Source organism: Toxorhynchites rutilus, chromosome 3 (genome assembly GCF_029784135.1).
Source record: "Toxorhynchites rutilus septentrionalis strain SRP chromosome 3, ASM2978413v1, whole genome shotgun sequence".
NCBI lineage: Eukaryota > Metazoa > Arthropoda > Insecta > Diptera > Culicidae > Toxorhynchites > Toxorhynchites rutilus.
The window spans coordinates 75508809-75535021 of NC_073746.1; the positions used below are offsets into that span (position 1 = coordinate 75508809).

A 26213-nucleotide genomic window follows, 5' to 3' on the forward strand; every position below is an offset into this window, starting at 1 on the left:
GTTAACTTATATATATATATATATATATATATATATATATATATATATATGGTTAGTAAGGTGGAAAACCGATTACTCGCGGTGTACTCGAGATTAGAAGGGTGACATATTTTTAGGGGAAGGATGGGATATAAGGAAATTGTAACAATGTTGATGAACACTCAATTCTTAAATCTATTCGCATATCTATAGTGTATTTACATCTCACCTTGTTCTACTATTTATAGCAAGGGGACGAATTACCCGCAAAGGAAGGGAAGAAGGGTATAAGGATATAGGGACAATCACACACGAAGATCATGAATAAATGATGATAAATTAAAAAAATAAGAATCATCCATATTTCGTTCCTCATTATGTTCTACATAATTTTGAATGCACAGACATGATACAAGTAAAATATGTTAATTTTGCAACTAGGGATCGTTCAAATATTACGTAACGCATTTTTTTTCACTATTTTAGACTCCCTCTTGTCTACATAACATGTAACAAATGGTCATTTGCATACAAATGCTTAGCTTTAGTTGGATTTATTTCTAAACAAGTTTCCACAAGGCATCCCCTCCTCCCTTTTTGAGTACGTTACGTAATATTAGAATATTTGAATGATCCCATAAACTTTCATTAGTAGCCGTTTCGAGTGGCTCTACTCTGACATGAAAGCGTCCAAAATAGTATTCTTGATGTTATTGTTTCGTATATTAATTCCTAGTATATAATGTTTATTTTGTGTGTATTAGACTGCTCCATCACATCTCACGTCTACCAAAACCCCTTTTTTCCACATGTTTATATGTAATTCCTTCAATTTAGTGTTGCATAAATTAGTTGTAGATAGTTCGAGAAGCAAAGCCGCACATTAAACTCATTATAGTTCTGCGTTTCAACTTAACCCGCTCTACGGACAAGTTCAAATAATGCATATGAAAACTAAACATTTTAAAAATTGATATTTTTCGAAACATCCAGTGTGAATCCCTTTTTTTTATCGAAAGTCATTTGTTATACCTTGTATAGCATATTTCAATTTAGTGATTTAGTGATTTTTTAAGATAACTTCCAAGTTGAACTTTGAAAAAATCGTTTCAACTTGCCCCGGTGTACCTTACTGTAAATAATGGCTTCAATTCGCATAATACTAAATTTGATTAAACTTTTTTTTTGTTAATTTTCAATATTCTCGGAAAAAGAATGCTGTACACAACCCTGTCAAACAATTTTGTTTTATTTTTAAGGTTATTGAATAGTCTTTTCAATAGTAATTCTTTATGGCAGAAAATCCTGTTTTCTGTACATTCAATACATTGATATTATGACTTAATAATCATTACCGTGTACATCCGAACAAATAAATAATTATCCGTTTTTTGATTTTATAGCACTATTACAGATTATTTTGTCCCAAACAGCTACCTCTCGATGTCAATAGTATGCCTCGAAACTTTCTAGTTAACTTACAACACCTGATTCGAAACAAAATAATCGATAAGATCTAAGCTGAAATTCATCCTCAATTAGCCTCAGCTCATCAGTTTCAGTTTCCATTCCAAAAGAGTCAAAATCACCAATCACCGCGCAGTATTTATGCAGTGATGAAAATGAAACAGTGACGGTCGTCAACCCTGAGTGCGGCTATTAACCTCTCACTATTGATCTCACGGGTCATCCAAGACTGCAATCCAAAATGACTTTCTTATTTGCACCCCATGGCCGGCCTGTTCCATTTTTTTCTGTTCTGTTCTAGCGGAACTATTCTTCTATTTATAATAATCTCACAATCTTGAACAGAACCTTAAACTTGCAGTCGCACTTCCGCAGAATGGATTTGGGGTATGAAGGCAGACAAATTTCAGCGAAATAGCGGAGGTGATTTGAATCAATACGACCACATGCTGGTTGTGCTGGGGTTGCAATAATGAATTCAAATCAGGAATACTACCGGAGCTGGTTCATGAATGCACAGCTTCACAATAACAAAGAATTTATTTACATACATCTGATTCACGATTTGCCCTACCTTTATGCATATTTTGCTTCTCTTTGTCCCTGTAAAATAAAGAAGTTTGAAAAGCGTCTCCAGTGATGAATTAATAGTGATGGCGTAATCGTCAGAGCAGTATGAAATATGTTTATAATCATTTGCTGCCAACTGCTCATCATTTTTGACGTCGCTACGTTCCAAGCCCCTAAACCATAAAACGCTTGGTATTTAGCGGTGATCTATTTTTTTGGCAAACGAAATATCATCTTCTCATAGAAATCCGCTTTCGCTTCCCAAGAACAACCACACGTCCCTAACCCATTGTGCCAAGGCGCTAAGCTTCTCAAAAATACTCCGACAGAACTGCAGAGAGAACGTAAATAAAAACAAAACAAAATACCGCACTAAGCGCGTTCGTTCGCGCGCGATCTAGAGGAGAGAGAGAACGCCAACCGATCACGAGAGACGCTTAGAAGCGACGAACCCCGAACGGCAGTCGAAAAGGTAGACGCAAATCATAAAACACTATTATAAAGTGAACTTGTTGGGATCAAACATTTCCAGTGCAAATTTGTACCTGCAGCCTGCAATAACTTCTGACACAGTCTCCGGGGTTCGCTTTGGGGTTGGTGCAATTTCATCCCACATTTTACATTTCAAATCGACCGTTGAGGTGGTGTTCTGATCGTGCGAGTGCGAGTGTTCTGCCGGTTCCCAGTGGTGATCGTGAAAAAGTCGTGAGCTATGTGATTCCATATAAGGGACTGTTTTCGAACTGTAAGCACAAGCCCAAGTGATCCAAAGTGTGACCAATCGCGCTTTGGAGTGGTGTAACTCACGAAGAATTTCAGCAGCAGTCATTTGTATTGTCAACGATTGGAATCATCCCACTAAACGAGAACTAGAACTGCTTGAACCGTTGGTGCCCTGAAAAACGTGCCGCGTGAGCGCGAACAGGTACAGCAGCCGCTTCGGTCCTGTGGCAGAAGAAAAAGGTTAATTCCGAAGCACGACTGCCCTTAGCTTGGCGCGATCCGGACTCGACGTTGAACATCGTTTGTGGCGAGCCTTGTGGCATCCATTCAGAATCATGGTAAATGGGATTGCTGCATTTTGCATGAGCTATTTTCGATTTGTAATGACATCCTGTCGTCAAGATGGTTTTATTGAAGTATTGTTTTCAGCGGTAGTGGAAATCAATTGGTCGCCTCTTATCGTCCATTTCTATTTATTGAGTGTTTTTATACCGTTTAACGAGCTGTCAGAATATCACACGGTAAATCTTCCGTGGTACAGTTGGACGAGGGCACCTCTTGTGGTTGGTTTGTTTAGCGGGGTTGGGGAATGGCATGAAATATGAATATCGGCGATACTTTGTATTCACAGTATTTTAACTGACACGATGCAGTGGTGAAAAATTGAAAATATATCGTTAGAGAGATGGTGTTGATGGTGTGGTAATTGAAAAGAACGATGGATTTATGTGCAAAAGTTCACTGTTCACAGTTCACAGATATAGACGTGGAATTTGGCTTTGAAATTGGAGAATCTTGATGGATGGATTCTAAAAGATGAAATGTTTAGAATTCAAATAATGAGTATTTGAAACATATAACACTAACTTTTTTCTCGACAATCGTCTCTTCGCTCGATTTTTGTATGACCGACAGTGTAGTTTTGAAGTTGTTTTACATTATACATTCTAGGTGTTAATACCCGGATCGAAACATCAACTGAGTACAAAACAAAACAGCATTAAGAATGCATTCCGTATCATAGTTATGTAATAACTATATTATTTTTGAGTTTCCTGTGATATAGGGGGAGTATATCCTCCAAAATAACCCAGTCTTATTTCTCGGGAAGCAGCAAAAAATATGAATGCAAATGTTATAGGCAATCCTGATATTTATGGGTAGCATCCTACTATGCATTTAATTTCCATAATTTACTATATTATTCCTTCTATGTTTTAGTTGGTTAAAACGATTCAGAGCGAGAGCTGAAAGTCGAATTCATTGAGTATTCATTAGCTCGACTCGTAAACTCAAAGTAGTCCTCGAAACTATTATTTTTTTCGATATCGCGGAAACCGTAGTTCATTCTTTTCTGTGCCAAGGTACGGTGTCGACATCAAAAATAGTTTTGAATTGTATTTAACCCATTTACGACCAGCCGTTCGAAATTAACAAAGTATTTATTTTTGTACAGCCGAGAAAGTTCTGAATTATTAATACTTCGATAGAAATAATTGACTGATGTTTTTAACACTTTAAAACCGGGAAGAAATCTGTAAGACATACGCCTGGGACCGCAAGTTTTGACTTGTGTGAAGTTGCTTGCAAGTTTTTAAGAGGCTTTAAACTTTGCAGTTCATTCGCCTCTATGTGTGAAGTTGGCAGATGAAAGTTCAGCGGATAAAAGTTTCTGTTGCGTGCAAGTCGTTGGTTGGATTTAATGAATAATGAATTATTTCAGTTGGAATAAATGGATTGTTTATCAAGTAACAACATTCAAAATCATGCTCATTAGATAGAGAATTGAATTATTCATCTTTCAATGGAATTCATTTTTTTCTTGATCGTGACAGAGAAAAGTTATAGACTGAAACGTGAGCATGGGTCAATATAGGAAAATATACAGAATTTTGAAAATCGAAAAAAGTTGTTCAAATAGAGTTATCGAAGTTATTCAATAGAGAAATATTTTACCTATCTTCCAGCCACAATTTATATAAAGTTATAGGCCAAGTTGTATGGGAGAAATTAATTGTTTCAAAGAAAATTGAAAAACATTATTTGAAAGGACCGAAAACACATTCTCGAGATAGTACAGGGAAACTTCGATATAACGTACCCTCGTTATAACGTACCCTCGATATAACGTCACTCGATATAACGTACATTTTACCTCGATATGACGTACACATTTCCAAAGTGATAAGGAAACAAAAAAATCAATATTTTTTTTCTGATAGAACAATAAATTATCTGTATTGTGATGCTAAAACAAGTTTTGTACCTTCAATCAATCCCGAAATACAGATGGTTTTGTGATTCCGGATTCTAAATGAATCAAGCTTTAATCAACAGTACGAAGGGAAACATCATGAGAAAGGCTGGCTTCGTCTTCTGATTGAAGTTATTCATTAGCTTTACTAAAACAGCAACACAATGTATTATAGACTACGTTTGTGGGCACTTTATTATGCTTCGATATAACGTACAATTCGATACAACGTACAATTTTGAAAGTGAAATGTACGTTATATCGAAGTTTACCTGTACTCAAATATTTTTATTTATCTGTAGCTAAACTTTCATTGGTCGGAAAAGGGTCTAAGAAAAGTTATACAACTTGTATGGGAGAAGTTTATAAATTCAAAGAAAATTGGAAAAAGTTATTTGAAAGGACTCAAAACACATTTTCGAGATAGTACTAATTCGATAAAGAATATGTTTATTTATCTTTAGTCAAATTTTCATTGGTCCGAAAAGGGTATGAGAAAAGTTATCGGCCAAAACGTTCACGAGTTGTTCGGGGGAAAGGTTCTGGCTTGGTAAGGAAGTAAAAAGTAAAAAGGAAGCAAAAATGTCTATTGTATAGAAATTTTGACTATTTTACGAATCCCTATGTAACTCACCATAGGATCTATGGTGGAAAACGTACCTTTAAATTTTTAGCACACCATTCTGAATAGCTTCGAGATAAAAAATTGAAAAAAATACTTAAAATGCATCTTACTATGATATATCGAGAAATATTATCAAAAAATAAATTCCTAAAAAATTGAAGTACTAAAAAAATCTTGAAATAATGATTTTTTTTGGAGAATTTAGAGATTCACTACTACTATAATTCGTATTTAAATGTGTTCCTACGTCTTTTATAGATATGTGTGATTTTTTAGTGATTCAGATAGTAATAAGATAATTCTCCTATATGGTTCACTCTAAGAGCTATAGTGAAAAAATGAGTTTTTCTTTTTTCCCCCGTTCTCAATAGGCTTGGAAATGAAAATTTGAGAAAATACTCAAAGTACATCTACTATGGCGTACCGCGACAAATTATAACAAAATTCTATCCCCCGCGTGAAAAATACTGGGTGTATAGAATTTATTCGTGTTTTCGAAACAGTTTTTCGATGATTATTTAATAAACTATTATATTATTATTATTGAACTATTATCAAACCAGAATTCGAAATTTTTCGTTCGTTCAATAATATCTCAGTACTGAATGGTCCACAACAACGTTATAGGAATCAAATGAAAAAAAAGTTGATAACGCCAGTTGGATTTGCTATCTTGGAAAACACAGATTTCTCATTTCTTCCCGATATTTTTGTCCACTACATCTACATTAGGGTGCCAATGAATGTATGGGAAAAATCGACCCTAAAATTTCAATATGTTACCCTATACAAAATGTTCACCACCTCGAAAAAACACCCTATGCCAAACTTCAGCTGAATCGGAATTAAGGGAGAATGGCGCAAAGCGGTCAAAGTTTGAGTTGATTTTGATTTGACCTGGATGTTTCGTTTTTAAAAAAAAACTCAAATTGTAACGTTTGTGACACCAGTAAATGAAGTCCGAATGAGCTAATATTTTGTAAGGGTATATTATCGTGCAAATCGACATTTCGTAGCAAGTTCCGAATGAAAAATCGCGATAACTATTTTTATTGTCACCCAAAATCATACTTTTCGTTTCGTATTCCGAAAAAAAAAACCCAAACCCAGAGTCCCAGAGTGCCGATTTTTGACAAAAATTTTTTTTCGAGATGACACTAGATCTTGACGTTTCATATAATTTTAAGACATTTGGCATCAAAACAAAAAATTGCGAAAACCCCGATTTCCTTTACTTTGACCGCTTTGCGCCACTCTCCCTTAAGTCCGATTGAGCTGATATTTTGCATAGGGTTTTTTTTTGAGGTGGTGAACATTTTTTATGGGGTAACTTTTTGAAACTCGAGATGACCATTTTCATTGGCACTCTAATCTACATACATCGAAATATAAATTGCTCTGTAAAATATTCCGTGTAAATCCATGTAAATTATGCTTTAAAGAGATTTATATCCCATCTTCATGCGTTAATATTTCACGATTTTAAAGCATTTCAAAAATCGCCTAAATATTTCGAATTCCTTCATTTTTTTGTTTTTCGAGTGTGAAAAAGTTCTATTTCCATTTTCGATAAATTTATTAAATTCCCTCCTACAACTTGTATACATTTTGGCCCTTACCTTTCCTCAGACTCTTTTCCGGCCAACGAAAATTTGGCTGAAGATGGATAAAAGTATTCTCTATCCAATGAGTATTATCTCAAAAATTTGTTTTGGGTCCTTTCAAATAACTTTTTTAATTGTTTTTCAAATTAATCAATTTCCCCCATATAAGTTGTATAGGTTTTGGCCTATAACTTTTCTTAGACCCTATTTCAACCAATGGAAATTTTGCCAAATATAGATAAAAATATTCTTTATCGGATGAGTACTATCTCGAGAATGTGTTTTGGGTCCTTTCAAATAACTTTTTCTAATTTTCTTTAAAATAATTAATTTCTTCCATACAACATGGCTTATAACTTTTCTCATACTCTTTTTCGATTAATAAAATTGTGGCTGGAAGATAGGTAAATTTTTTTCTATCCAATAACTTCGATAACTTTATTCGAACTACTTCTTTTTGATTTTCAAAATTCTGTATATTTTCCTATATTGACCCATGCTCACGTTTCAGTCTTTAACTTCTCTCTGTCACGATCAAGAAAAAAATGAATTATGTGGAAAGATGAATGATTCAATTCTCTATCTAATGAGCATGATTTTGAAGGTTGTTTCTCGATAAACAATCAAGTTATTTCAATTGAAATCATTCATTATTCATTAAATTCAGGAAGACGTTGAACAGAAACTTGCCCGCAATAAGAACTTTTATCCGCTAATTTCACACAAGTCCGTGAAGAAGGAACGCGAAAACGAGAAATCTAGTGACTCCAGTTGAAAGGATTTTTCTACGATGAAATATATGTGATCAACGAGAAAGTTACGACTCAATGTTGAAATCATGTTATCAAACAGAACTTTGCTCTGGAATGTGACAAATTTTAGCTGTTGACAAAAACATTTCCAAAATCAAAACAATCCATGTCCCATGTCCGGAATAACAAACACATTCAGAAGATGTTTTGAAACCGGACGGATCAAACAATGACGATAAAATTCCTCATTTAAGGTGTTGCATGAAAGTATGGAGCAAGGATCTCGATGTTTGATGTTTAGTTTATGATTATAATAGAATAACAATGAAATAATAATATTTACGAAAATCATTAACTAGTTTCTCTCAGAGAGATGCTGCTGACAAAATGCGTCCGGAATTCAAGGCAGTACTCTAGTCTAGAAATTTGAAAAAAAACAAAAATTGTTTCCTTCATATTTCTGTGGTTTAGGCATTTAAGAATATACCCTAGAAAGAACTTATCAAAAATCCTATTATTTACAGAGTTAGAGCCATTCTAGTGATGCAGTGTCTAACCTGCTACGACCATAACAATGAACTTCAAACGCGTTTTTCTCGAAACTAGTTTTTTCAAACTGGCGTACACGATATCTAAAGTTCTACTGAATTTATATGAATACAATCTGCAGGGATCTCTCTATCGCATAAACCTCAAAAAAATCATATTTTTAAAAATTTTCTATTTTAAAAAACCGGGAAACGTAAGAAAAATCGTTTTAAACCGTATTTTGATTTTCAAACGGCCGCCATTTTGTTAAAAAAGGAGTCCGAGGTTCATACGATACTGATTCAGAATCTGTCGACTTTTTTGTTTCAGATAACCAGGAGGGCTGGAATCGTGTACGCCATAGCACAACTTTTTTTTAACCCACTCACTTTATTAGCTCTTAACTATTCTAGTTATGGATATTTTCTCTCCATTCAATTCTTGTTTTATTGTTAAAAGATAGATGAACAAACAATGATATAATGGATCGTTAAAATATTCTTTGTTTTATTTTCACGGAGCTCGAAAAAACGTCCGGAATTCGAGTCTCTACACTAGAATACCCCCTGAAGGCAGTATTCTAGTCCAGAAATTAAAAAAAAATGAAAACGACCACAATTCTCCAAAGATGTGCATATGTGCGAAATCTCCAAAGATGTGCGTATGTGCGAATAGTTTGTTGGGTTGAATCAATGATGGAAATCATATCATTTTGTTTCAATCTTGAAATGAACTGAACTTTCCAGTAGATCTAATACATAGTAGATTTTCAGTGCGAAGGTTAATATAACCGCCTTCTGTTGCCCATTTCGAAATGAGTACAGGTATGATGATCGTCTTACCTCGTATCCCTTCAAAGGCTTGCGCTGAATAATTAATCCTATAGATAGTATGACCAGTATGCTAAATTTACCTAACTGGTTTTTGAATATTGTTTATCGATTAAACAACGAACAATAAATAAAGTGAAAAAAAATAATGAAAAACGAGCCTTGTTGAGAAAATATTCAACCCGGAAAAATCTTGGACCAGGAAGTTAACTCAGTGCCCTTGCACCTATCACCTATAAGAATTTATGAGTTAACTGGTATCGGTCTGCTATTGCGAAGTTTATGTGTACATATATTCTATTTGATTGTCAGCAACTTGAAATTTGCTTGGTTATAAATAAGTGTTTCATTTTAAGGTTGTTTTCAAGCCTACATTGGTGTTAAGTTGTGATGGTCCTCAACAATTGGTTATGGGTTGGAGCCTAATAACAAATTTGTTCAACCATTTTGTGAAATTTAATTTGATTATACTGGAATTTTTTTAGTCAAATTAAAATTATTTTAGTTCCTGCTTGTGCACCCGTGGCCGAGTGGTTAGCATCATAACTAACATGCCGGGTGTTCGGGTTCGATTCCCGTTCTGGTCGGGGGAATTTTTCGTCAAAGAAATTTCCTCCGACTTGCACTGTGATCACGCGTGTTCTAGAGCTTGCCACTCAGAATGCATTCAAGGCGTGTTATTTGGCATAGAAATCTTAACTAAGTACTAATAAAAATGACGCAAGTAATACTACGTTGAGACGGCGAAGTTCCTCTAGGAACGTTAGTGCCATTGAAGAAGAAGAAGTAGTTCCTGCTTATTCGTTCAATTTTTCAGTACATAGGGGAAATGGGGGGAAATTGGATCCTCTAAGCAAAACGCCTAATATTTTCAAACCAATACGATCTAAAAATTATAGGAGGTTGTGTCCCAGGTACGACCGCATTGTTGACGTAGAACTACGCTGTTATTTTATTCAAGTCGCTTGTTTATAATTTCAGATAATATTTTATAATGCTGCGAAATTTTAGAAATAACTGTTTAGTAGAATGGTTTAGTCGCCCTAAAATGGAAACGATAGTTGATTGATCATTCATTCAGTTTTGCGACTGGCACGCGAACCCAAATAACTCATAAGATTCCAGCACGACATACACGATGGTCTAGCATGGTATTCTACAAATAATTATTTGGCACACAACCTTAACGCTTGCTTCGTCCTAGCGTCAGTTCGATGAATTGATGCAATGTCAAAGGCACCAATATGCGGAAATGGCGTTTCAGCGTAGCAAAGATTTGCTATTTTTTTTTTTATCTTCGCTTATTTTTCGTCGGCCTATTTCCGCCACTTTAGTGCCAATCACCGACATCAGGGAGGCGACTCCACCTGTTCCTACCTATCAGACTCAACAACTCATGAGCCCGGCCAACTTCTTTTACTTCCGCTCCGAAGGAAGACGTAACCAGAGATTTTTCGCCTCAGAAAATCCCAACGACGCCAGCTGGGATAAAGATTTGCTATTTATACATAAGGGTTATGCTATGACACACGCACGTACGTACACAAAGCCATATATCGATGGCTTGAAGCAACTAAATATACACACACTTATCTCCGCTTTGCGCTCTTCTCAACAGAAGTTTTATATTCCCGGTTTCGATTAGCTTAGCGGTCAACCTTGGTGGAGATAATTTTGCTTCTGTCATGTGTAACCAAATCACAAACTAAATTCCAGAATAATAATTTTCTCGGTGAGCCTATGTTTGTTGATTTCCCTAGTTTGTTGAGCCTAGTTTGTTGATTTCCCACACAATTGTGTAGTTCAGAACCTTAACGGAATGTCGTCAGTTTGATGTAACGATTGCAAGACCAGAGACATTAGCGAGTAAGTGATTTGGTCGCGTCCACAGCTCAATCCGAAACGAAGACATTAGATGACGCAAAACAAGGAAGAACAAGCGATGTTCATTGCTTCGTATTTAGAACGATACTGAAAGTTTGTTTTGTCGAGATCTAATATTTATGCTCTTTGCAAATTTTTCCCTCCATTCTTCTTCTTCTTCTTCTTTGTTCATACGGGACTTTCTGTGAAATGTTGATTTGCACGATAAAATACCCCATACAAAATATTACCTTAATCGGACTTTGTTTTCTAGTGTCGCAGACGTCAAAATTAGACACTCATAAGACGCAACGCGAGACAGGACATAACACTTATTGTTCTTACTTGTTATAAGTAAGTACTAATAAATAAGTACAATAAGTGTTATGTCCTGTCTCTCGTCGCGTCTTATGAGTGTCGTAAAGATCTTACGTTGCACATAAATTTAAAATAATAAGCCTAAATTAGAGTGTTTTGAAAACCGAAAAATCACCCAAGTACATGATCTGAAATCGGGGTTTTCAACAATTTTTGATGCCAAATGTGTTAAAATTGCATGAATAATTGACTTCTTCTTCTTGACTTCATGAATAATTGACTTGCAATTTTAAGACATTTGACATCACAAATTTTTATTAGAAAACCCCGTTTTCATGTGCTCCCTATTTAGGTAATTTTTCGCTTTTCAAAAAAACTCAAATTTTGACGTCTGCGGCACCAGAAAACAAAACCCGATTAAGCTAATATTTTGCACAGGGTATTTTATCGTGCAAATCAACATTTCGAAGGAAGTCCCGTATGCAAAATCGAGATGGCCATTTTCATTGGTATCCTAAACCATACGTTTTAACTTGTATTCAGAAAAAACGAAAAAAAGTTGCAGGGAATCGATTTTTGACAAAAAAAAAATCGAGATGACACTAGATTTCGACGTTTCATGCAATTTGGCTTCAAAATATTTTTAGAAAAATTAATGATTTTATGTTTCCCCTTGAGAGATTTTCGGGGGTCAAAAAATCAAAACTTCAAGTGTTTTGAGGCATCCCCAAATCATGTCTAATTGAGCTGAAAAGTTGCATGGGTAATTCTTTTTGGTCTTATGAACAAAATGTACATGGTCGGTTTTTGAAATTTGACATGACCATCTTCGCGACCACCCTGTTGTACATATTCGAGTTACAGTTTGGTTATAGAAGAACAGCTCATAGTAAATGATTCCCTGTCAATCACACCAAACGGTTGTGTAATATTTACGAAAGCGAATCTCCCCGAATGTATTTATCCGAATGTTGCAATAAGGATTTCGAAAAATTAGATTATAAGTTTGGTAAAACCTTTTGATAATAAATAAGATTTCATATATAGAAATAAGTGTCGGTACAACTAATATGCCTCCGCCTTCACTCTCCGTACTGCTTTTTAAGTTTAAGAGACCATTCATACATTAACGAAGTTGGAATTACCAAGTCTAAATATCAAAATTGAATAATTCCTGAAATCCCTGATTCCTCTTTGACTAATGATCTTATTAGTCACGTGGTTTTCAATTGGTTTATTATCATGTACTATCAGGATTATTACCATAATACCATCAATTTTAGCTCGAAAGTTAAAAGTTTGTGCTTACAGAAACATTGTCGAGTTGTTTTATTTCGTTGAATGTATGTAAGCAGTCAACTAAAAATACTAAAATTCAACAGTGCTCAATTTTTTCTCACTCTCAATCCACCGAATTCAATAAGAGCTTTTTTCGGAAAGTTCTGTTTTTGGCTTACATATTTTTGATAGGGCTTCAATTATGACATAGTCACTTATTACTTATTAGTCTAACTGGTTTTTATTAGTTTAACACACTGGTGTCCCTGTGTCAATTATTTTAACAACGGTTAAATGAAGTTGCTATAAAACTCGGGGAGATCGCCACTCCAAACGCTTCGGTTTCACAATGACATATCTATAAAAGTAAGCAGGCTAGTAATTTATTCCTGCTGCTGTGAAAAAAAAAATGTGTGGCCCAGTGACTTTAACCGATCAACCACTGCAACATAAAAGGGACCGCTTTTTGAGGGGAAAAAACTGCGAACAAATGCTACTACGGGAGGACAAAAACGCATCGCCGCGCATTTTTTTCTCGATTCGTTTGGCCTTTAATGAACAAATACAGAGGTTATTCGCTTAATCTAACCAATTGACTTGATTGGAATTTTGTCTCCAAAGAATAGTAGATCACAGCAACACCCCATACTGGAGTGAAAAGATTTGTTTCTATTTCCCACCACGATCCTCCGTCACCTCCGGGGGCTGCCAAATCATAAATAAAGTATTCCATTCGAATCGGGTGGCACGGTCAACAGTGACAGAATGAAGCAGCCATTCGATCGTGATGAATTACCACATCCTGCTGCGGATGAAAAATCTCACCTTCCGAGACGGCCATCGGTCAGAGGTCTGCTAGTTCTGCCTTGAGGTGCTAAGCATTATCGCTTGTTTACGTTTTGTATCCGCTGATCATTGACCGGTGATACACCACAATGCTTCAACTGAAAAAACGAAACCAATCGGATAGGCAATCTTTGGTCGACGATTCCCCACGGATTCGAATAGTTTGCAGATGAGTGATCATTACCGGATCAATAGCTATTTGATCTATTCCAATGCGGAGTGATGATTTCATTTGTCGATCTATGAGTCATTTCACGGGTTACATCTGGCACATTCTGGTGGTCCCAACCCCGTTCAGTAGCATAAAACAGTCAACTCTTTCGAAACGAGGTACACCGATGCGAGTGGACATGATTTAGGCATTTACATGGCTCAGAAGCGTTCCAGTTTTGGGCAGCAGCGGTGGGAGCGGTTTCATTGCAGTGTGATCTGCGGAATCGACGAGCGATTGCGAGCCCCACATAAAAGATGCAAAAACGCATACGACTAATGCCGAGCGTGAAAGATCAATTCATTCGGATGATGGCTTGGGGCATGAGACGATGGGCCACATCTAAAGTGTAATTGGAGGCAAACACAGCTGAACACTAGCCGTTAATCGAAATTGGCACTTTGGGTAAACCGGGAGCCTTTACCAATTATTGATCAAGGCTGCGGCTCGGGGTAAAAGTGATTCTTTGATTCAATGAACGTTGTAATTAGAGAATAGCGTTTGAGGTGTGGCCTTGTAGGCTTGGAAGCTGGGAAAGTGAAGGCGTACAAGAAAGTGCGAGAAAATTTCATAAGAGGGCCTTTTTTAGGGCAATTAAGTTGTGTTTGTTTCGGTGGGTTCGAAGGACGATTAAGTCATATGGTAGCACCATGTGCAAATAACATGCGAGTTGCAGATGTGTATTACTGATGGAATAATTCATGAGATACATTATGTTTGTTTCATTGTGATTTTTTGACGTAGAACTACGTCTTCCATTGAGGGTGCCAAATCAGAGGAAATGTCTCGTTTTTATGAAATAAAGTTAACGTTAATAACTTTTTTTTGCCACGAACGGATTTAGACGATTTACAAACCAAACGAATCGGAAATTCCCTAAGATTTGTTTTTTATGCTATGTATTACAATACCCTGATGTGTAAACGGTTTAAATTGATGAAAACAAGAAGCATTTCCGTTTTCCCATACATTTATTCTGTTCATTTTTGAGCTTCCCTACCCATGCCGTCAATATCGAGCAACTTATCGGCGATCAACGAAGGGGAATGGTTTAAAGTCTCCGTGAACAAAGAAAAGAAGAAGATTAAGAACGAAATATTTACCTAGAGCAGAAATATTGGATCTCGCAGAGACAAACTTTCAGTAAAGTTCTAAGTACGAAGCAATGATTCCTTGTTTTGTGCCATCTCATGTCTTCGTTTCGGATTGAGCTGAGGACGCGACACAATTACTTACTCGCTGATGGCTCTGGCATTGCAATCACTACATCAAACTGACGCAACTTCATTAAGGTTCTGAACCACACAATTGTGCGGGGAATCATCAAACTAGGCTATCATCGGCTCACCAAGAAAATAATTGTTCAGAAATTTTGTGTGTCATTTGGTTTCGCATGACAGTAGTAAAACTGTATTCACCAAGGATGACAGCTAAGCTAATCGAAACTGGAAATATTAATAGAAAGGACTTCTGTTGAGAAGAGCGCAAAGCGAAGAGAACACAACCTCATATCATTTTTTATTATAACCCTGAATTTACAATCATTTGGTCTAAGTTGAGACAAATAAAAGTAAATAAATAGTTTTAGGAACGAAGGTTAAAACAAAAATTTCAACGAAAAAACATTTTTGAGCAATTTTTTTTAAATCCTATACACTCGTTTCATTGATGTAGTACAAAAACTAATCGATGAAAAAACTCATAATCTTAAGAAAAATTGATTCGAATATCCTTCGAAAATAAAGTTTGTTTGTGCTTGTAGAACTAATTGAAAATTGTGCGTATTCACGAGCGAAAGAGGTGTGGAATTCTGATTTGAGATTTGGTAAAATACTTTCTGGTATCGACGAGAAAGTAGCGGCTGAAAAACAATCCGAGATACGACCGCTTAGGACGTAGGACTTCGCAATCTGAAATTTGTTGGTATATCATTTCGGAATGTTATTTGCGAATGCGTTGAAATTTCATAAATAACTCTTTAGTAAAAAGTTCCGGGGACCCTGAAAATGCTTAATGGTTTGCGTCGTTTTGTAGAATCATTTCAAGAAGCAAAGATTCTTTCTTGCTATTGCGAGAAAAATAAACTAATTGGTCATATGTCGCAATTTGTTTCTTTATATCAATGCAGGCATTACACTGAGTATTTAACACACAGCACACAGTTGCGTCGATAAAAATGAAACATCGCGAGAATGACCTTTATGAAAAATCGTTTCTCGACTCTCGGTCAAACCGTCAACAAATCTAGGAGCCTGCTGCATCAAAACAGAGCCGATGCGCACGAGAGCAAATATGAATAGTAAAACATTCGCTAGCGTTCACAACTCGAGGGAAAACAAAACACAACAAGCAGAATAAGCGACCTTTGTTGTTTCGGGCACAAAAAGATTCTAAGAATTTCCGTCAGAGGAGATGCAATACTTATACACTAGTCTTCGTTGTTTCTATTCTAGCGGCTGCATAAGTTGCCCGTTATTGACAGCTCTGTTTGGGAAAGCACTCAAATGGACAGAACAAATGTATAGAGAAATAGGAAAGCTTCCAATTTTCATCAATTTGAACCATATACAGACTATGGGATTGTAATGTATAGCATATCAAACAAATCTTAGAAAATTTCCGATTCGATTGGTTTTTTTTTTTTGGTTGATGATGATGGTCCCACCTCTTTCCCCTACAAAGGCTTGAGCGGGACGAGTTATCTTATTGATAATAATTGAGTTACTGAGTTTATTACATCATACTAACCAGTGAGCACATTACATTGAAAAGAAAACGGACTGGTTATCCCGCAGACATAGATTACTAATCGATAGAACAATTTAAGCCTTTGTCTAAAGTATTCATTCCATGGCATGTCGAGAGAATTTCCAACCCGGGAAGACCCTAGACCGATCGGGAATTGAACCCAATGCCTATGTCAGTATTAGCCATGAATTTTCAAGGGAAATCCCGCTTTATCAGATCCCCGGCCACGGCCTGCAATTGCGATCGTTTCCGAGTTCTAGTAGCTTAGCAAACCCAAGCCTTATTCTAGCCGACACTTCAGGCCCATCACTTCACATATCCCAAGGCATGTCAAGAAAATTTCCAACCCGAAAAAATTCTTGACCGATCAGGAATTGAACCCAATACCTATGTCAGCATTAGCCTAGAATTTACAAAGGAATTCCCGCTTCACTGGATACCCGACAACGGTCTGTTAATCGTTTTCGAGACCAGACAGCTGAGCAAACCTAAGCCTAATTCCAGCCGATACTTCAGGCCCTACATTCAATCTGGGGTATAAACGTGTCAACCTGAATCTGCAATAAGATCTGCCACAACACAGAAAAATCTTGTTATAATTATCTATTGAGAAGATGAATTTACAAGTATTCCGATTGAGCTATCCCTAGCTTACCTCTGGTTTCCACATTAAACCCATTTGAATGCTTTCATTAAAAAGAATTGTTTTTGCATATGTTCTATCTCAAGTTGTCTATGTGTGCTAACGCGCGCGGGCTCAAGCTATTGAAGATTTCACAAATATTGTTTAAGTTAACCATCATCATTATAGTCTAAAGATAAGAAAATACAAATATCCGTTAAACTTCGTCATCTTACACACTAACATTAATTATATGCAGGGTCAAAAATCTAAATCATGCTTCAAAAACTCTTTACAAATACTACGGAATATTCGAAGGCTTGTTGCTGTCTTTGCTTTTTTTCGATTGGCAAATCGTTAAAATCCATTCGCAGCAAAAATAGTTATTAACGTTAACTTTATTCCATGAAAACATGACCTATTTTCTGATTTGACACCATTAATGTAGTACGTAGTCCTACGTCAAAAAAGCATTTTGGACAAGCAAGAGCTCACTTATAACCAGAGATCGGAATGCTCGGCAATTTGAGAGTAAAAACATCCACAGGGAAAAATAGTTGAAGAAATGAGAGTCGAGAGCATGTTATACGCTCACTACGATACTCGCGAGAAACTCAATTTTTTTTTCGGCTGGTTATGATTAGCCGAAAATGGTTTTGTTTCCAGTGACTTCTTGATGCCGATAATGGATTTTACTTCTTCAGTACAGCTGAAAACATTGCATGAAAACATGCGGTATCATTGGATTTCACCGTGAAGTGAACATGACATTGGTTAACATTTGTACAATTCAGACGTTGTCCAAATGCAGGTCGTTTAGACGCTGTCTAAACATGCTAACGTTGGCAAAGTTAGCTTTGATTTTTCGCTCCATACTTTCAGTACTAAATGAGAGACGAAAAAGCGTTCTCGTTGAACTTCAGATGGAGAGAGATTTTTCCACATCTTTTTCTCTCTGAAAAAGAATTTTCAGTGAGAAGAAAGAGACGACAATTTCAACATTTTCAAGATTGATTAACTGAATATTTATCTCGCAGCGTTTGTTTGTTATAAAGTCTGGACTTTCCTTTACTCTTGTATAAAATTTCCCAGGCAAGCGAACCGTCAGCTTTGTGCTTGTGCTCACGGACTGCCCCCGGCTTATTCCGAACTTCTCTGCAATCTTCCGTTGTGAAATCTGCTGCAAATGATCCTGAAAATCAATATTTCGGACTTGCATACTGATTTTCTGTATATTTAGACTGTATACAACAACAATCGACTTTTGCCAAGAGCTTGGCTCCTTTAAACTTAGGTAACTGTGCCTGTAAAAATAAACGGATTAATAAAAAAAAATAAAAAAAAAAATCGACTTTCATGTGCCAACATAAATAACAAGTTATTTATATCGCGAACAATCTGCTCAAATTTATAGCTTTGCGATTCGTTCGGTGCTTGTCAGTGCTACCAAATATTTGGTACTGAAGAGCTCAATTATTAAATATATTTACAACTATATCGCTGTCATAACATGCGGAAATTGTAATATTTTTTTTATGGGGGTGGGCTTTTAATTTTGTCATCGCATATTTGCACACTTTAAAGAAGTCATGTAAGGAAGTTAACATTTTTGTCACCACAAAAAACTGTTACTTCATTGTATAGAAAACATATTCAGAAATTGATTCTTTTTATAGTTTTTACTTTCTGCTTCAATGCTTCCATGTTTCGAAACGAATTTCAATTGGACTAACAACAATTAATATGATATGTAGAATATATGGGAACATCACTTTTTCGAATATTCCTTCACTTCCCAATTTTTCTCACCGCATGAACTTTCCTTGGATGAAGATGATCACTGCCAATGAATGTATGGGAAAAAATCGACCCCAAAATTTCAAAAAGTTACCATATAAAAAATGTTTACCTCCTCGAAAAAACACCCTATGCCAAAAAAACTCAAAAAAAAATTTAACTTTTGTGACACTAGTAAATGAAGTCCGAATTAGGTAATATTTTGCATACCCTATTATCGTTATCGTGCAAATCAACATTTCGTAGCAAGTTCCGAATGAAAAATCGAGATAAATATTTATATTGGCACCCAAAACCAAACTTTTCGTTTCGTACTCCGAAAAAAAACCCCAGAGTGTCGATTTTCGACAAAATAAAATTTAGAGATGACACTATATCTCGACGTTTCATGCAATTTCAAGACATTTAGCATCATTTTTTTTCCAAAACCCCGATTTCCTCCCCCCTTGGGTGATTTTTCGATTTTCAAAAAACTCAAACTTTGACCGCTTTGCGCCACTCTCCCTTAATTCCGATTGAGCTGATATTTTGCATAGGGTGTTTTTTCGAGGTGGTGAACATTTTTATGGGGTAACTTTTTGCAATTCGAGGTGACCATTTTCATTGGCACCCTAGTGTATACGGAGCTGTTCACGAAGTTCGTTTGCATCGTTATGGACGACAGAACGTGGCAGAACGTCAAGATCATGAAACTATCTGTGTTCCTCAAAATTACCAGGTTTGGTAAGCAAACTGCACTTGCGGATGAAAAAGGATATTTTCATCGCCACCTGGACCCTACACCGGAACATAAACGTCATGGAATCCCTGGAGAAACGTTTGAAGTCTTTATTCTGCACGGCGAAAAGTATGAGATGGCTCGGATGACAATATTTTCGAGGTCGAATGGCGTGACTATAGGCTGTCATTAGATGAGATTTGAAGTCGTGTTCTTTTCTGTGATCGACTCGAGTAGATTGTTCAAATGAAAACATAAAAACAAACTACAAGCATTTTTTTTTTTTTGATTAAATTTTGTTCGTTACGCTCTTCATGAAGTAGTTTGGATTAGAAATAATTATTTACTAAAACTACTACCACTTGTTTTCGATAAGATTCACGTATAACAGTTCCGTTATTAATTTTTTGTTTATAGCAAAAAATCATCTATATCCACAGATCGTAGTTCGTAGCTCAAAACTCACAGTTTTAATATAAAAAAACATTGAAATTGAGGTTGCATGAGCGGATTCGGGTTCGATTCCCATTCTAGTCGGAAGATATTCTGCCAATGGAATTTTTCCGACTCACACCGGTAAACGCATATATCGATCTTGACCTTGGAATAGCTAGCAAATAAAGCTGCTGAAAATAAACACAATAAAGATCGAACTGAATCGGAACAACTTTTTCCTTTGGTTGATCCATTTTTCATAAGAGTTTCATAAGAGAATCATGTGTTAACACTTATTTCACGTGATTTTTTAGAATAACCTTTTCAGGTGAAATTTTTAAATTCCACACAGATTGATTGAATGTGTAATTTTTTTTTTGCTGTGGCATTTTGCCCTCACCTACCTCGACCGAATTGGCTGAGCACGTAGTTAATGTTAAATACGAACAGAACTATTATATATGACGGAATAAACTAATAATATCATGAAGCTTATATTCTAGAGAATGTGTGTTTATTTTGTCGAATGAATAAAAAAAATTTCTTAAGAGAAATACTACGATAATTGCTATCCTTCGTTTTACTTCGTATCATCAAGAGCTCTCAAACTGAGAGTCCAAAAATATAGAATATTTCATGTTAGGAATGAACACCCGACACTCTCTTTTTTGCTCTTCTCGATATCAATAAGTTTCGTTTGACCGAGTTCGATTTGAGAGCAAGTTTATTTCACGACCACGACAGCTTCCGTAGATCATACGCTAGCGGCAGTGTGGAAATCAAAATAGAACAGCACACTTCCGCGATACTAGCTTAGCCCTGACACCACAGTAAGAACAATAAATGGTTGCACTGAATAACAGACGCAGCCTCAGCGGAGTGGCCTTTACCTGGTTGGGTAACTTCCGTCCAACGTCAATCTTTTCCAGACAGCAGCAGCAACAACAACGCTCAGTGGAGTAGTCGTCAGCTAACGTGTTGAATCTTGAGCCGATCAATTTATTGCATGTAATACGGATGAACATGAACCCCCCTCGGGCCGGTATGAAAATCGATATCGACAGTATTTATCACCTTTTGTAAGTATTAATACGCTCCTAATAGAATCAGATCTGCTGTGGGTTTCGATAGAAACGCTACGAAATAGTCTCTATTTCGCCGTTGTCGCAAGTGCGTACGATTTGCACTGCACACACCGTCTGTAGGCCATTGCTGGCCTATATTTTAGCAACTCTCAATGCAACAATATTTGTTTTGCGGCCGTCGTTGACCCGTCCACTCTTTGGACAGCTTTGGAGTGCAAACATGGTACAGACGGCATGCAAAAAAAAACTGAGAAACATTATCCTCCACTAAAGACGGCGATTGTTGTCGGTTCTCATTTTAATCGTGTGCAAATCATGAACTAAGCCGATTCGATCAGCAATCATATACGCACTTATTCTTTTTACAGTGGGTATCAACATTCACCTTCCCTCTGGCTGCAAGCATCAATGTAAGCCGATATGGGTCCGCTTAGACAACGTTGAAACGGTCAAAGCGATACCGACTTTACCGAGCGCCCCCTTTTTTGACCCGGCATTACTCTGCCATTGCGTGAATTCTTTGTTTTGACACGCGTTATAAATTCATGTTTGTTTTCAGCTCAATCGACGAATTTTGTTTTGTGGTGCAATTGGTTCTGTCCGTAAGCTCAGAACATTACTTGGAATTGCACACAACTCTATTGGCGAGCAACCGGTTGCTGAAGGATATTCTCAAAATTACAGTGGCTGACCCTCAGATCTAAGAATATACCGTGTGATTACTGCAGCGAGATAAAATTGGGCTCGATTTGCGAGCCGGAGTTGAATGCTTGCTCGCATTTGCGTTGGTTTTAGCATTCGGTGATATGCATAGCAGAACTGCAAGGCTCATTGCGCTTTGGCATGATAATGCCACAACCAGAATATCAACCAGCTGTGCGTGATCTATCACATGCGTTGATTGTGGGCTGCCGCGCGTTCATGCGCGAAGATTAATCGATTTGAATTATGCAACGACACGACCTGGTGGCGGCCCCAATCAGAGTATGTCCCCAGCGAGTAAACCATATCACGGGTATACACACATAAACCCAATCCAAGTCGTGATCAGCAACCTATCCGAAATATACTCTTTCTTTCTCTCTTGGAATGGTCCCGATCTTTGCGACCGTCATTTCGCAACTCAACTAAGCTGGTTGTGATACCAACGAATTGGGTACCATTCTGAACGGGATACTTTGTTTATGACCATTACTGCGTCTCATTAGGTGCGAGTGGCACTAATCACTCGAGAAAGCGCAGATAATGATTTAATGTACTCGAGTAGGCATAAAATCATTTACAAGCGTAATACTGACCACCGTTTGAAATGTTTGCCCAGTTGACAAGTGGAAGATAAAGTGTTTCCTTTCTTACGCGTGCTCCCACGGACGTCGTGTATGATTTGACGTTTGCCTTGGAGTGTACGCTATCAGTCGGGCTGACACTTGAGCGTGATGTTGTTCAATAGAAATTGAAGTTGTCCGTAGTAGGTGGTTGAATTTGAGATTAGAACTAACCACTTTCATACATCATTGCATTTTGCGCACCTCCGCTTGGAGGTTAAGAAATTTTTTTTATTGAAATCGGAAAACAATGTTGAATAGAAAAAATATCTCCCTTATTTCCATAACTCCTATGGACACAATATGTTTCCAAGGTCGTGATCAGCTTATTTCCAATACTAACAGTAACGAGTTCTCAAGCCTGTTTGTTTGTATGTTTAAGAGCCTCGAACGTTTTTAAAAAATCGCGCAAGAATCTATCAGAAAATCTCGATATTATTAAAATCTGTGAATCTAGCTGGCAGAATATTTTCAGATGACTGTTATTTTGCTAAAAAACTCGTTAAGCTCGATCAAAACCTGTGACTATGTTTGCCATTTTTCGAAGATATTCATATTTATTGGAAAGATTAGATGTTAGATATAGGATGTTTCAAGGGTCTCGAGAGGTTTTTTCTACAATAAAACGAATAATTGTTTTTTTTAAATTTTGATTGTGTTATAAAGTAAAGACATGGGGCTTATGTATAAAACAAAATACATTCAAAATGAACCATTATCCAAAATTTCCAACAAATATTCCGTACAAGGCCAAATGTCAGTAATGACATGACAGAACATGTCAAGAAAGGTTTAATTTTATCTTTGATTTCTTCTTATATCAGAATTATATCAGTATTCTAATGCCTATTATTTTTGGATTTTAGAGGAGCTTCATGGAAGTTTATCTCTTGACTGCATTTGTAATTCCTTTTTTCACAGTTAGAGTGCTGAATTCGTCTAAAACTTGAACGCATGCGGAAAAAATATTGCCTAAATCTAGGTCATACGGAGTCAATCAAATTTATTTTTCAAGTGAATTTTACATGAAAATAACTTGCAACCTTTTTCCCCATGTACTGTCGATTTTGCGACTCTTTACGTTACTTTTACGTTTTTGGTTGAACCAGAACTTGCCCAAAAAAGATTATCCATCTGCAGAATTCTAGCATTACTTTGTGACACTAAATCGCAGGGTCGCTCTTGACAAACTCATCAGCGAATTCGCATTGATGGGTGTTACAGCAGAATACAAGCTGTGTGGCATAATTCAGTCTTTTTCCAAGCAGTTAACATAGTTTGTTTTCCGTCATCATAAGGGCTTCGTTGGTGCCTTTGAGAATGCATCAATGCATAAAACTGACGTTATGGCGAAGCAAGCGTTAAAGTTGTGCGCTAAAAAATTATTTGGGGAATACCAAGAATACTTGAATGTCTTACTGGAATGTTATTAGTTATTTGGGTTCGCGTGCCAGTCGCAAAACAGCCTTCAACTAGGATTGCATTTGCGCTAATATTGACCATAATGAAGCATTGCCACTACTACTACTCGAAAAGGTTGTTATTAACAAAAAGAGTTCATTTCACTTGTTTAGTCACCAAGAAAGTGAATGACGTTCTGGAATTTTGCATGTGATTAGGTTTCGCTTGCCAGTAGCAAAACTTCCTCCACTAAGGGTGACAGCTGCGCTTCTCTCGAGCATGAGAAAGTAATGCAACTTTTTTCGATGCCAGTAATATTAACAGAAGCGTTTCTTTTGAGAATAGCGTAAAATGATGAGAAGTATTTATGTTCCTGGTAGTTTCAAGCCACCAATGTATGGCTCTGTATGCATGTTATGGCGAACGCTTGTTTGGCACTTGGTTTACGTTGTACGAACGATGCCTAGAGGTGCGTTTCCTTTGAGGCAATACTAAATAACATGTAGCATGATATTTGATACTTGCAAGTGTTGTTATTGTTGTTGTTTCCATGCGGTGCCAAAGATATGTTGATGTAATTATGAGATGTGGAATAATGGTGCTGGTGCAACATGTATATAATCGAGTCTATTTCAAATGCGAAAAAGGCCACCGGAATAGCGTTCGAGGTATGAAATAAATTGCGACATACGATCAGCTAGTATATTGTTTTGCGAGGGCATGAATGAATCATCAATCAATTATCGTCAACTGATTCTACAATGAAAAATTCATTTCAGAGATTATTCTACTAAGCTGTTGTTTCTAAAAATTCACAATATTATAGAATAATATCCGAAGGTATGAACAAGCGACTTATATAAAATAACAGCGTAGTTCTACGCCAACAATGCGGTCGTATCTTGGACACAACCTCCTATAATTTTTTTTACGATTTCCATGGAAGGAAAGTTGTTAGTGGGAAAAGGTAACCATCAGGTTTCACTGAGGTAAGTGATGTAAACTCAAAATAACTGGAAATTCGTATTTTTATTAGTACTAAATTGAGACTTCTATGCCAAATAATACGTCTTGGAGGTATTTTAAGTGGAAGAAATTTCTTTGACGAAAAATCCTCCGGACAGAACGGGAATCGAACCCGAAATCCCTTTGTGATTAGTGTGTGACGGTGTTACGCTAACCAGTCGACCTCAGGGAGCAACTAATTCTTAGTAGACTTTTTTCAACCCCAATCTCGACAACGGAGAGTTACCTTTGGGAAACTTGAAAAGGTATCCGAAGAAACTAGTTTAAAATGAATCGAATCGGCGGTATATTCCGTTGTTCATCGCGTGTACACTAGTGTGCCAATGAATGTATGGGAGAAAGTCGACCCTAAAATTTCAAAAAGTTACCCTATACAAAATGTTCACCACCTCGAAAAAACACCCTATGCCAAATTTCAGCTCAATCGGAATTAAGGGAGAGTGGCGCAAAGCGGTCAAAGTTTGAGTTTTTTGAAAATCGAAATATCATCCAAGGGGGGTGTAAAGGAAATCAGGGTTTTCGAAAAACGTTGTTTGATGCTAATTGTCTTAAAATTGCATGAAACGTCGAGATCTAGTGTCATCTCGAAATTTTTTTAAAAAAATCGTTAAAAATCGATACTCTGGGACTTAGTTTTTTTTTCGGCATGCGAAACGAAAAGTATGGTTTAGGGTGCCAATAAAAATAGTTATCTCGATTTTTCATTCCGAACTTGCTACGAAATGTTGATTGGCACAATAATGTACCCTATGCAAAATATTAGCTCATTCGGTCTTCATTTACTGGTGTCGCAGACGTTAAAATTTGAGTTTTTTGAAAATCTAAAAATCAGCGGAAATCGGAGTTTAAAAAAAAAATTTGATGCCAAAAGCCTTATAATTGCATGACAAGTTGAGATTTACAGTTTTCTCAAAAAAAAATTTTTCTTCAAAAATCAATTTTTCAGACGGAAAAACGACAAAAAAAAAATTTTTTTTGACAAAATCTCGACGAGTAATGCAATTTTAAGACATTTGGCATCAATTTTTTTTAAATCTCGATTTTCGGTGATTTTTTGTTTTTTAAAGAAACTCAAATTTTAACGTTTTTGACACCATTAAATGAAGACCGAATGAGCTTATATTTTGCATAGGGTATATTATTGTGTAAATCAACATTTCGTACCAAGTTCCGAATGGAAAATCGAGATAACTATTTCTATTATCACC

At 36.5% G+C, this 26213-nt stretch overlaps 1 protein-coding gene across 1 annotated transcript in view; it reads left to right on the forward strand.

Moving 5' to 3' along the window:
* Window positions 1–2528: 2528 nt before the first annotated feature.
* LOC129776325 (uncharacterized) overlaps window positions 2529–26213 on the forward strand; it is a 42998-nt gene continuing 19313 nt past the window's right edge. Inside the window, exon 1 of the mRNA XM_055781905.1 lies at window positions 2529–3077. Coding sequence (XP_055637880.1) covers window positions 3075–3077 — 3 coding nt within the window. The 5' untranslated portion in view covers window positions 2529–3074. The remainder of the gene's footprint in view (window positions 3078–26213) is intronic.